General features: G+C 52.9%; 1 protein-coding gene across 4 annotated transcripts in view; it reads right to left on the bottom strand.

Moving 5' to 3' along the window:
* ATP2A3 (ATPase sarcoplasmic/endoplasmic reticulum Ca2+ transporting 3) overlaps positions 1–6,917 on the bottom strand; it is a 54,524-nt gene extending 47,607 nt beyond the window's left edge. For all 4 annotated transcript variants that reach the window (XM_066201675.1, XM_066201678.1, XM_066201674.1 and 1 more), the window contains exon 1: positions 6,737–6,917. In XM_066201675.1, coding sequence (XP_066057772.1) covers positions 6,737–6,854 — 118 coding nt within the window. In that variant the 5' untranslated portion in view covers positions 6,855–6,917. The remainder of the gene's footprint in view (positions 1–6,736) is intronic.
* Positions 6,918–13,449: the final 6,532 nt, after the last annotated feature.

The raw sequence follows: 13,449 nt of genomic DNA, 5'->3' as shown, positions 1-13,449 counted from the left end.
AATAATTATCAGGTGCAGAATAATACACAGGCTGTGGGGTTGGTGTTTTCTGAGTTTTCTGTGTATTAATATTGCACTGGGTGGGACTGAAGCCCCAGACAGCTCTGTCCTGCTGCCACCCACCCACCCGGAGTGGCCACAGGCCCCTTCTCCTCCATCCATCCCCTCCAGACATCCCAGTGCCCTCAGCATCAGCTGCTTCTCCTGCCCAAGGTGCTCCAGTTGAGCAGGAGGGGCTGCCTGCATTGCCTACACCCCATCTGAGATGCCATGGGGGGTCATCCCTGTGTGCTACGTGAGAACCAGGGGGAAGGGAAAAAAGGGGAAAAGATAAGAAAAAGCAACCAGAAAAACCCAACACTCTTCGATAATCATGACCTGCCTTAGTATTTATACCTTGTAACTATGAGTGCCAGCAGTGCCAGAAAACATCACCCCGCTCAGCTCCTGGTCCACATCCCACTCCCAGTGCCTCCCCTCTGGAACACTCCTCCAGCCCATCCATGCACTAACCCGCATCCCACCAGCCAGCCCAGGAGAAAACAACTTCATCTCTGCAGCTCCACTGCTCGTGATCGGCAGAGAGAAGCAAGGGACTGGGCAGGGAGCACTGCCTGAGTGCCCTGAGGGGCTCCTGCCATGGAAAATAGCAAGCAGGAATTCTAGAACATCCTCGTGCAATGTCAGCACCCACATGCCCGGCATTACCTGCCCAAAGAGGTTTGTTATTCTGATTTTACTGCCCTAATGCCCCACGGAATACAGCCCAGGTGTTGCTCTTAACTTCTGAGTCCTTCTTTCAACAGCCCTGAAAACATGAACGGGGGTGGAGCATCCACTGGGCCTCCAGGTGAGCTCGGTGGAGCAAGAGAAGGATTTTGAGGCTGGTCCAGCCTCAGCAATGCCTCACAGGGAGGAGCCCCTTCCCCAGGAGTGGGGCAGCACCAGCGGGGAAGAAGGCACAGGATGCAAACACTCAACATCTGGCTCATAGCTTACCAAAAAAAATAACACTAAAAAAAAAAAAACCCAACAATATTTTGGAGGGGTATCAGCATCCCAACTGACTCCGCAAGCGCTGTGTGTGGGAGAAAAATCAAAGCTGGCTCCTCCAGAGGTTTGAGCATACGAAAAAGCATCAAACCACCTCATTTTTCAGGGCTATGGAAATAGAAGCACCTCGGGGCCGCCAGCAGCCCTGTGAGGTTTCTGATGCCTTTTGATGGCCGGCTTAGATCCCTGCTGCAAGTCTCAGGACAGCACCAGGAATGCTGCTCTCCGGGGAGGTTTTGTGCATAGAGGATCAGCCACGGTCTCGAGAGCTGCAGAGGGCAGCTGTCACCACCAGGAACAACCACCATCTGCTTCGAGTCACTTGAAGTCCCCCTTGCTCAGCCCTGCTTTGTGCCAGCATTTGCAATCCTGGCCCCTTGTCAGGGATGTACTGTGGGGTCCATGCCAGAGGCATCACCTGGGCTGTGGCTGTGCCAGGACAGACCCAACCCACAGTCAGGAGCCTCCTGTTCTCACACCATCCCTTCTGCAGGAGCAGATCAAAAGCAGAGCGAAAAGGCAGCAGCTTGGATGCTTCTCAAAAATTAAAATTCTCCTTGGGAGGAAGAAAGCAACAGCAACACCAGGCACAGAGTGATGCTTTCTACTCAAGGAAAAATGGGTTTGAGGGAAGCTTTAGAAAGGGAAAACTTACTTGCAACATAAATATCAACAGGATTTTTCAGGGATTGGCCCTGGGGGAAGATGACCACGGAAATGGAACACTTCAAATCAGATCTGGAGATAAGCAAAGGTTTAACACATGCAGAAAGACCAACGGTGCTGAAATAGCAAAGAGCAGAGGTGTGACTTTGTGGTGATGGCAAGTATGGCTCTAGTATGGCCACAAACTCTTGGCTGGAGTAGGTATTTCAGAAGAGACACCTGAATTACTGGAGAAAAGGATTACCCTGGGAGGAGGGGGGTATTTTGCTGCCAATGGTGTTTTTGGAGGACCTGTTCCAGCCCCTTACTGGAAGCAGCACATCCCAAGCCAGCATCTGGGCATCCACAGTGCATCCAGCTCCTCTTAAATCAGTATTTTGTAGCACCAGCTCTACCACCCTCAGCTTCAAAACCAGCAATGAAATAAAAATATTCATGAAATAACACTTGTGCCACAAGGCAGACAAACCCAAGGGGCAAACACAAGACCTGCAGGCACAATCCCTTCTCCCACAGCAGAATTTCTGTGTCTCCTTGCCCTGCAAATCTTCCTTCCCTGGTTCCTGCAGCATTTAGACAGCAGATGTCAGTTTTTCTGAACGCTGCTCTTGATTCACAGTGTTTTTTTAAAGGTAGGTGTGAATGCAGGTACCCTCAGAGGATGGCGCAGAGATCAAAATCCCAAGTTTCCTTGTCAATTACAAAAACTTTGTGTAGTCTCTCCCCAAATTTGAAGGCGCTCGCAAGGTTTGAATGCCTCTGCATTTTTCCTCAGGGAAAGGATTTGGAGGAGGAGAAAAAAAAAAACCCACAACCCGTAGCATGTTTATGAATCAGACTGCTAAGCGTGTGTTTCGGGGGTGGGAAAGGTGGGCGATGCACAGAGGAACAGAGCGCAGAGTTTGATGAGTCAGAAAATGCTGCTTTTCCTCTCCTTACTGCCACCTCAAATATTTCAGCGTGAAATAGAAATTATATTTCTTTCTTTTTTTTTTTTTTTTTAATTTTATTATTGTCAAGAGGGAGCTGGAGCATAACCTTGGCTCGTTAGCAACCAGCAGCTAATTCAACGTCAAGCCCCGCTCGGCAGGCGGAGTAGGCACAGACACGGGCACAGACACCGTGTACACACACATCCTGGGAAAAGGATGGAAATAAATCATAAATAAATCCATCAGTGCTGTTTCTAGCAAAGCAGGGGCCCGGTGTGTGCTCATGCCGGCTCCTGGAGAATGAGCCTTGGTGGGTTTGAGGAGAGGGCTGGTTTGGGCTTGGGGGGCGTCTCCTCCTCCCGCCCAGGCAGGCTCGGCACGCAGATGGGAAAACAAACACCAAGATTTGGGGATCCTGAATGAGGTTTACAGACACACAGGGAGGTGTGTTGGAAAAAAAAAAAAAAAAACAACAAGCAAATTTGCTGGTGGGCTTTGAGCTGAGGCGGTGCTGAAGCTGGTTGGAGTAACACAGACACGGCTACACTGCACCTTGAGCAAGGCAGGGAGCTGCAGGGCGTCAGGCACCACAGTGGGGTCACCCCGCAGCCGGGAGGGTAAAGGAGAGGATGGGTGAGCCCCCAGGGAGGGTGGATGGGCAGGATGCCCCTGCCCAGCTGAGTTTCCAACCGCAGCAGGGCTTCTGCTCCGGAGTCAGAGGAGATGAAACACGAGATGAGATAACACCCCTATGCGAAGCCTCCAGTTTGACTCTGCTGACATTCACAGCCCATTTAGGTTACCGATGGAGCAAATAAAATTATGCATACACGTTAATGCCAGCAATATCCTGCCTGAAATGTATGCTCATTTACACTCAGAAACCCATTTAGAAGAGATAAATCAGAGCTATATTTAAAACAGAGAAATCACTTGTCTGTCCACAAAACAACTCCTGTTTACATCTGTCGTTCCTTGGCAAAACTCAAATCATTTCGAGGAAAATTGTGACCCTGGTTTTACACTTAGGAAGAAAAACGTTTGCATGCCCGTACCATCCTGCTCAGCCTGATATAAAATAACAGATGTGCATTTGGTTATTTTTGTTTGTTTGGGCTTTTTAAAAAGTTTTGTGGTCTAAAAGCAACCTGTGGAGCTTGGAGCTGGTGGATGGGATGAGGAATAGGGAAGCACCTGCCAGGCACATGTGAGACATCCAAAGCATTTATTAATTAAAGTTGACTTGGGAGATTCAGAATTGCCATGGTGAGACCTAAATGTTCTGCAGCTTCTCCAGTTTCCTTGGCAAATGAAAGGCCACGCTGACAGCACTGATGACAGAGCTGAAACGAGAACACAAGCTCTTCCTAATGGAGAAATATCTTCTTCCACTCCAGTAATCTGTACCACACTGCTTGGCTCCCCAGCCATGAACTGGAGATACCAAATAATCACTATTGCTCTCTGTTTCCTCCTGCAAATGTGTTTGTGAGCATTGGATGTGAAAAAAAACAATTTGAAGCCTCAAAAGAATAACGCCCTCAAAAAATATAATAATTTTATATCAGTCACACCAATGACAGCTGCTTCTCACTTAACGTCAGAGCTCGTTGCAGCTCGTATTTTTTTAAAATGCAATAAAAAAGCAGCAGCCAGCAGCTCTGTGAAGCATGTCAGGAGGCAGTTTTTCAGAAGGATGATGTATTTTAGATTGTGATTCACAACCACACTGGCAGTTTGGAGTTCAAGATTAGAAGGAAATGAATGAATGTGAGACAGGAGGGTGCGAAAATGAAAGTAGCTGGAGCTTAAGGCCTGCTCTGCACTTCGAGCAGCACAAGATTTTTCTTCCTCTTCTGTGCGGGCTCAAACAAGTCACCAAACTGCCCCACACTTCTGCTGCCAGAGTTTAATTGAAGCCTAAATTGAAATGCAATTTAATACAGCCCATCTCCAAGCCCAGCTCGCTGTCCCAAGCTGCTCCCTTGTGGCACCCTCACCCCAGACAGCTCTCCTGAACAGGACACCCAAGGGTATCCCAGCACAGCCAGGGAGGTTGGTGCCTGCTGCCACAACACAACCTGCAAGTTTTCACCATGCTGGAAAAAAACCCCACTTTTTGCTTAAAATCAAGGTTTTAAACCAAGCAAACCACACAAGGTCCTTATCTGCATGGTTTTAAGCTGTTCTAAACTGTTTATAAGTCTCATTTGCACCACGAGAAAAATATAAATACTGCTCAGAAATTGCAGAAATTCATAATTCTTAAAAACCTTCGACCACATTTCACTGAGGGTTGCACTGCCCACATCACTGCTCTCTACATTCAGGCACATCACTGCGAGCTGTGCAGTACAGGAGCTGCAGAGCTGTGCTCGAGAGGTGAAAAACACAGCACACCCCAAAGTCAGAAGCTCTTGTAAACCAACAGCCTGTGAGAAACCCAGTGCTGGTGGTGCACGGGAAACAAAACTGCCAAGCGAGGAGAGTACAGAGCTGCTGCTTGCAAGAGGAGGAAGCAAAAAGAAAAAAAAAACAATTAAAGGCAAACTAATTGCCACCACTAACCCTTTGCTCTGTACCTACGTCACACCTCTGAGCTCCCCTTTTCAAGGCAGAGCCCGGTGCCACCGAGCAGCCAACACGCCTGACTCAGTGGTGATGATTCACTTGGGCAAACAAGGGGGACAAAGCCACCAGGAGCCCCACAATGGCGATGCCCATCGGTGACACCCTGCTGCACGGCACAGAGCACCCTGCAGCCTGCCACATGTCCCTGTGGGGCCAGGGCACGGTGCAGAAATTGGGTGCAATTATACCCTGAAATCAAACCAACCACCTGTTTGATAAGGATGTATTTTGCATTAAGGATGTATTTTGCCTTCAGCCCCCAAGGCAGAGGGGCTCCTCCCAGTTAACCAGACAGCTCCGCAGCTGCCCCTCTCCAAAATCAAGCCTAACAGGGGCAGATGTGATGCTCCATTGCTTGCAGCTTGTGCAGGTGCTCCACGGCAGGAGCTCCCAAGCCCAGCCCTGACCATGCTGGCTCAGGGAATGGGGCTGAAGCTGCCTGGGACAGGGAGCACTGGTGTGATGGGGGGCCCTGAGCACAGCTCAGCACAGCACAGGACGGCTGCTCACAGGGCTGGAGGAGTCACAGCCCTCTGATCCCACCTGACACAGCCCTCCCAACAGAAATGCAGACAGCAATCCTGCCAGCATCCCCTCAGGCTTTCCTTTGCTTCATCCATGAGGGTCAAGCAAAAAAGCAGATGCAGCAAGCTCCAGCCCCAGGAGAGTTTACAGACTCATCTCCTCGCAGAAGTTTGAGAAGGGACTCGCTGCTCCAAAGCACTGGAGCAAACCACCCTAAACCTTCCTGTTTGCCGTGCAGAGTTAACGACCGCCCTCGGTCACAGCCTGAACAAAGCCACCCTAAAATCACCTGGGTCGGTCCGGACACCCCAGCCAGCCCCTCCTGGGCACACCGAACACTTGCCAAACACACGTTTTAAAAATTCCCCTTCTCAACGCCGTGGCGATGCCCAGCTGCTGGCAGAGGGTGCCCCGGGTCGGTGTGACACAGGCGGGGCTGGGACACGCACAGTGTCCCCAGAGCCTCCCTGTCCCACAGCAGCACCCGCAGCCAGGGCTGCCCTAGGGGCGAGCCAGATCCCCCCGCATCCCCACCTCTCCCGGCTGGTTTTGGGGCTTCCCCCTGTCACCCACAGGCTACGAGCCCTTCCCCTCTTTCCTTCCTGGTAACGAGATATCGCTGGCCCTCCCCGCTGTCACTCCGCCAGCGGAATTAACACCCCGCTAATTGCCGACGTTCCTGGCCGCCCGTAGCCGCAGTAATTAGCCTTCAATTAAAGCCAGTAAATATTGCCCTAACCAACAGGTGTCCCGCGGCACATCCCCACCGATCCTCCGCACAGCCGAGACCGGGAGGATGCTCCTGGGGGGGACCCACGGCAGCACCCCGGACCTTTCCGGGTCCACATCCCGATCCCGCTCGGGTCCTGTGGAGGGTCCCAGCCGGGATGCCCCATCCCACCCGCATGCCGCGGCGCTCCCGCACTGACCATTGGGGCCGTACTTCTCCCGGTTGCGGCGGACCTGCTCCGGGCTGAGCCCGCAGCTCTCGCTGACCCCGAAGCGGCGGAGCACGTCGAGCACGGGGATGCTGTGCGCCGCCTCCATGCCCCGGCCCGGGGGTGCTGGCCGGGGGCGCAGGAGGCACACGGGGCGCCGCTCGCACGGCGATGCCTCGGCACCTCTCCGCCCGCCCGGCCCCGGCGCCGCCCCCGGCACCGCCCCGCTCCGCTCCCGCCTCTCCCGGGGCTCCGCACCGCCCTGGGCAGCCCCGGCAGCGGCACCGGCCCCGCTGCCGCCCGGCCGAGGCTTGGAAGGGACCTTATAGCGCATCCAGTGCCACCCCTGACATGGGCAGGGACGCCTTCCACCGTCCCAGGCTGCTCCAAGCTCTGTCCAGCCTGGCCTTCGACACTGCCAGGGATCCAGGAGCAGGGACAGCCTCCCTGGGCAACCTGTGCCAGGGACTCCCCACCCTCACTGGGAAGAATTTCCTCCTCGTATCTAATCTAAATCTCCCCTCCTTCTGCTTAAAGCCATTGCCCCTGTCCTGTTGCTCCAGGCCCTTGTCCCAAGTCCCTCTCCAGCTCTCTTGGAGCCCCTCTGGGCACTGGATGGGGCTCTGGGGTCTTCCTGGAGCCTTCTCTTCTCCAGGCTGCAGAGCCCAGCTCTCTGAGCCTGTGGATGTTTTGGCAGATTTCCAGGCTGAGAAGTGGGCAGGTTTGTGGGCAGTGGAAACAGTCCAGAGGAAATAGCTGTGTCTTATGAAGTTAAGAGGAGAGGTGAAGTTTCCATCACAAAAATAATATTAAAAAATATCAGGAGCAATAGGAGGAGGTGGGAATGCTGTGGGGTCTAAGGGGGCTGCCTAAGAGTGATGCTCTCTGGGTCCCCTCCAGCACCCTACTTCCAGCTGGAAGCTGAGTGTGCCCCAACCCTGCTCCTACTCCGCTGGAAGCATGGCAGTTCCATGTCCACTGCCTTTGGTGGGATCAGGATTATCACTGTGTGATAGCAGCAGGAGCCCTGGAATTACAAATCCCTGCCTGACACCTGTGGAAACCACTGACACTGTTCCCATCAATGTGCTGTGTGCAGAGAGAGGCCGGGCTGCCTTTGTCTCTGGAAATACGAGATGTAAATTGTCACTGCAGGGAGACAGAGAAAGGATCCAAGGGACCTCCTGTGTGGTAAAACCTGAGCACCAGCCTCTCACTGTATATGTCCCAGACATCCTGGAACATCCCACTTCACACTCCTCAGTGCTCCTTGTCCCCACGCCGAAGGCAGAACATCCATGTTTGAGGAATGGGTTTATCCTGGAGGCACTTCAGTTTTTGCAAGGATTTATGCAGCAGGACTGGCCTCAACCCATCTCACTCCCCTATTTATCCAGGTTCCCTGTCCCCCTCCTGCCTGGCTCTGGACAGGCCACAGCTCCAGTTACACCACACAAGGGCTTTACATCACTTCTGCAATGGGCTACTTGAATTACTTCTTCCAGCAGCAAAATGACCGTTTTTAGCAGCTCCCCCATACAGCAGAGACCACCAGCAGCCCCGTGACGAGCTACCCTGATCTGGAAAAAGAGGGTTGCCCCCAAAATCCACTGTACGATCCAGCTAAGGGTAACCACCACCACCGCCACATCTGTGGGTCTTTTTATGTAGTGCACCTGACCCGGCTCCCTCACTCCAGCAGTTTTTCCATAACCCAGCTCAAACCTGCTCCCAGTGACTCTCCCCATGTGAACACCAACTTCTGACCTTTCAGGTACTTCCAGTTTTCCCACAGTTGCTGGAAGAGGCCTGTAGTTGTTGGTGACTGGCACTGCTCTCCAGCTGAGAGGGTGACGAACCCAACTTCTACAGAAATGTACCCAAGGCAGAGCTGGAGAGGAAGTGACAGCAGACATCTCAGGGAGGAGCTCTAGCTTATTTATTTCTATGTAAATTCATTTATAGAAAATGCTCTGCAGCTTCCAGTGGAGCAGAGGTCCTGAAGAAGTGCAGGTTCAGTTTTCAAATCTGATAAACTCATTTTTTTCGGTTCACCACAGCTGAGGCGTGGGAGGCAGAGGGTGCTCCAGAGCTCAGCCCAGCATGTCACAGGGATTCCTGCAAGAAGCACAGCTCCCAGCCCTGCAGGCTGGCTTTGCTTCAAGCTCTGTCATTATATTCATCTGCCTCTCATGAGAGTTTTGGGAGGAAATGTGCTGTTCCTGCTGCTGAGCCCCCCAGGCAGTGGTGCTGCCCTCGGCCAGAGTCTGCCCCAGAGCTCGCTGGCTCACGGGGCTGAGTGGTTCACAGAATCCCAGGATGGACCAGGCTAGAAAAAGCCACAGTAACTCATCTGGTCCAACCTTCATGCTCCAGGAGGGTCACCCCAGAGCACACGGCACCGAGTGTGTCCAGAGGGTTCTGGAATATCTCCAGTGAGGGAGACGCCACACCCTCTCTGGGCAGATGGTTCAGTGCTTGGTCAATGTAAATGAAAGAATTTCTTCCTTATGTTGAGGTAGAACTTCCTGGGCATGAATTTCTGCCCATTGCCTCTTGTCCTATTTCTTGGCACCACTGGGAAGAGCCTGGTCCATCTTCTTGACATCCCCCCTTCAGATAGTGACAGATATGGATGAGGTCCCCTCTCAGTCTTCTCTTCTTGAGGCTGAACGGGCCCCGTTCCCTCAGCCTGTCCTCATTAGAGAGATTTCCACCAAGTGCCTGGGAAGAGGTGGTGTGATGTGAAAATATTAACAAAAAATGTGCTCTTGACCAGGGGCACAGAGGACCTGTTGCAATAGATCACCCCCATCACCTGGGGGCTGCTCTCAGAGCAGCAGCTCAGATGGGGGTGGGATGGGACCCCTCGTCCCCCAGCCTTGCAGCCTGTGTGGAAGCTCATGACAGGCAGCTGCCCAGGCCTGTTTCAGGGCAAACATGCTGCCCTTGGAGCAAGGCCTTTGGAATGAGGGTTCTTGGTGTCCCCCTGGGCGTGATTTAGATGAGGCCCCACACCACAAACCTGCACACGAGAAGGTGCAGGTCTGGTTTAGTGCCTATTGTGCAGGTGGAGAACAGAAACAAGACACAGAAAGCCCAAGCTGTGTGACCACAGCTGTGCATGTACCACCTGGAGACCCCCATTGCTCTCCCCAGCGTCTCCTGACCCTTTTGCCACGTTCTCCCACACCAGCAGTGTCCCGCCTCACACACCAGTCCCTTCCACCAGGCCAGGTGCAGGCTGTGTCGTTCCTGCTCCTCCCAGTTTCATGGGATGCTGCCAGTCCTTGTGGTGGAAAAGAGCACGAAGATGATGTCCCAGCTGCAGAGGTTAAAGTTTGACAAGGTTGGGAGCAACTGAGATGAGAGTTACAAAGGGAACATCTGGCAGCCCTGGTAACAAGGCAGCGCCATCCACCCCACCTATAATTAAGCAATCCACGAAAACCATTAGCGACTGGAAGCTGTAAATTAGTCAGTGAGGGAGAACGGGCTGAAAACACGCTCAGTATTGCGAGCAAAGGGTGCACAGACATCCCGGGCTGTGGGGGGAGCTGGGCTCCATCCCCGGCAGCCCCTCCAGGGTGGGGGATTCCCCTCTGTAGCGGGTCAGCCCTGAAACAAAGGGCAAACCTCCTTATTTATCTTGGCTTCCCCCACGGTAAAAAACTTTTGGACGTAGACACGCTTAAGAGAGCCATAAAAAGAAGAAAGGAATGGATTTAACACCTCCCAGGCTACTGAGGATTTTTTTATTATTATTATTATTTTTCCGCGGCTGCGGCGTGGGAGGAAGAGCAGGACCCAGCCAGGGCTGACTGATCGCTGTACAAGACATGAAAGCCTACAGGCAGTTTGGATTTTAATCTTGCTCTTACAGAAGGAAATCAGGAGTAATTCTCCCAAAAAGTTGTGGATTTGTGCTGCTGCTGGCTGGGGGCGAGGGGAGCGGGACGGCCGGAGCCGCCCCAGAGCCAGCAGAGGGGCTGAACCCACGCCACGCTCCTCACTCCAAGGGTTTTACAAGCCGTGGAAGATTAATCTTTTCTCTCCACTTTGTTGCTCTGAGATGGGGAAAAAATGATGTTGGCTGGAAAGGCTGAGAGAGCAGGCTGTGTGCTGTGAGGACCGCAGGCTCCGGCCGGGCTGGGCAGCGATGGGGAACAGGCGCTGACGGAGCCCGAGCCGCCGGCACACTGCGGGTTAAGAGCTGGCAGATACAGCCCGAAAGGCTGGGGCGGAATCACAGGGCTTTGAGAGGACTGTTTCATCCTCTTTGTCCCTACGCCAGCGTGGTTTAGCGTCCGCATCTCCGCGCCTCGCTCAGGCCGAGTTCACCTTCGCCCAGAGGGCGATGGAAACGGGTGGCAGATGCAGGACGCAGCCCTCGGATGCTCATTCCACACCTTCCCAGGGCTCTCGCTGCCACCCCCTGAGCTCAGCACAGCTGCGCACCCGCAGGGGTGGCTCCCAGGAGAGGAGCTGCGAGCCCAAGGAGAGCCGAGTTCAGGGTTTACTGCCCCGAACAGAGCAGCTAATGCGGCACCAGGAGGTGTAAATCTCTTCTGTCAACAGCTCTCACCTTCCTAAATCAACCCGGCTGAGGTGCGGCTGCCCCATGTGCTGCTCCAACACCCTGCCCTGGCCCCAGGGCTGTCGCACACAGGACTATTAATTAATTTATTAATTAATTAGATGTGGCAGTGCCACTGCCGTTTGCCATTCTGCTCCAGGCTTGCTTTCACTGCATACCCCAGTACACAAAAAGCAAATCCCCATCCACAAGGGACAGTCAGGAACAGCTTTTTTTTCTCCTTCTTTTTTTTTTTTTTCTTATTTCTTTCTTTACAGCTTAGATATTTGCTTTTCCTGTGGAGAAAAAAAAAAAAATACTCCTTGAAATAACAGTTTAAGGCTTTTCTAAATGTTACACGCCAGCCGACCTTTCAGAGCCAGGCTTAGGGGTTTATTTCTAATCCCCTGGCCAGGACTTGCAGCAGCTGTGGGTCAATCCTGCTCCCTGAGGGCTCAGACATCAATCCTCACCACCACGATGCTCAGGGCTGGAGCTTTGCTGTTCACACCCTTCCTGGAAATACATTCCCTTGGCTGTGCATGCCGTGCTGCCCCCTGCACCTTTAGGTGGTGTGGGAGTGTGGTTACCGGCGGGGTTTGGCTCCTTGGAGCACAAATGCAGCCACTGAAGGTGGCAGGGGAGCACCAGGCGTGCCGTGCATCCCACCAGGATGCAGGGGATGATGCGGATTCGCAGCACAGGGCTGCAGCAGTGCCAGCTCTGCAGAGCCCACCTCGGGCCGTGGATGGCAGAGATGACATCCTGGGAACACCTGGTTGCCACAGGATTTTGAGGCCGGGTGTCCCATCTGGGGAAAATGAGTAGGGACAATCTGTCTGGACAAGGATTTTCTGTAGGAGGCCATGGCTGCACAGAACAGTCTCCCTGTTTTCCAGCTCTGATCCCACTGCAAATGGCTTTGAAAATTAACATTCACTTCAGCCTCAGACTTTTACAGCGGCAGCTCTTAAGCACATGTTTTTAGGTTTTCTCCCGTGGCCCTGTCCACAATGAAGCTGGAAGTGGGGCTTTGCCAGGTGCAGTGCCCCATCTGGGGCATGTCTGGAATGGTTGCCCAAACTAGAATTGAGCTTGGATCCTGTGGTGTTTCCAAACTCCCTGGCATTTTCCCCCAGCAGCACGCTTGGGAGCCTCTGTTTATTAATCCAGACCGGTATTGGCCCATTATTTATTTATATATATATTTTTAAACTGTATTCCAGTTCATTTCAAAGGCAGGAAAATACATTAATATCCATTGAAGGGGGAACACCACAACACTCCCTCTGACACTCAAATGGGTTTTTCCCTGATGCAAAAATGCCTCCTGGAAAAAAAAAAAAAAGTGCCTTTGTGGTGTGTCATTCCTGGGATTTTGCTGGAGTTTGGGAAACAGAGAAAACAAATAACACAACAGGAGGCTCCCAGGCAGCACCAAGGGTTCCTCACATACCTGGGGCTGGGTTGGTGGTTGGGGTCGTTAACTCAGCCCTCCCCCTGTGGGCAAAATTTCACTCTGTGTTTCCTTCCAGCAAAAGCAGAAGCCAAAAATGGAAAAAAGGTCTGGTTTTCACCAGGCAGAAGGAATGATTCCTGCTCTCCATGGAGATGTGATGTTCACCGAGGGGAGGGTGATGGCCGGAGACTTGCTTGGCCCTGGACCAGCATCACCAGGGTTTGCCTCTCTCTTTCATATCCCCAGCACTTTTCCCTCCCCTGCCAAGCAGGAATTGCAGGATATCACAGCAGCAGGGACTGCTCGTGTCCATTGTCAGGGGACAAACATCACAGTGGCTTTGAAGCCAAAAATGCCCACAGGATGTGGGGATGTAAACAGTGGTGCAAAGCCACCTCATCCCTCCTCACCCTGGCGCGGGGAGGGTGGCTGCCCTGCGGCCAGCAGGAGGGTGCTCATCCCAGCATGGACTTTTGGAATGCCAGGCGACATCAGCACCCCACACTCTGCATGGGACAGTGAGCTGCGGTTTTACCACGTAATTTCTTTTGAAGACTGAAGAGTGGGAAAAAGGGGAAACGGGGGTTCTGACTGCATGAGTCCTTCCTGCAGTTTCCTAGGAGATTGGCTGCCCACACTGAACCATGCTGAGGACAGGAATGGAGTTTG

The sequence above is a fragment of the Chamaea fasciata genome, unplaced genomic scaffold (assembly GCF_029207755.1).
Source record: "Chamaea fasciata isolate MVZ Bird 193981 ecotype frontalis unplaced genomic scaffold, bChaFas1.0.hap1 SCAF_21, whole genome shotgun sequence".
Classification (NCBI taxonomy): Eukaryota; Metazoa; Chordata; class Aves; order Passeriformes; family Sylviidae; genus Chamaea; species Chamaea fasciata.
This window is presented reverse-complemented; position numbering and strand designations above follow the sequence as displayed.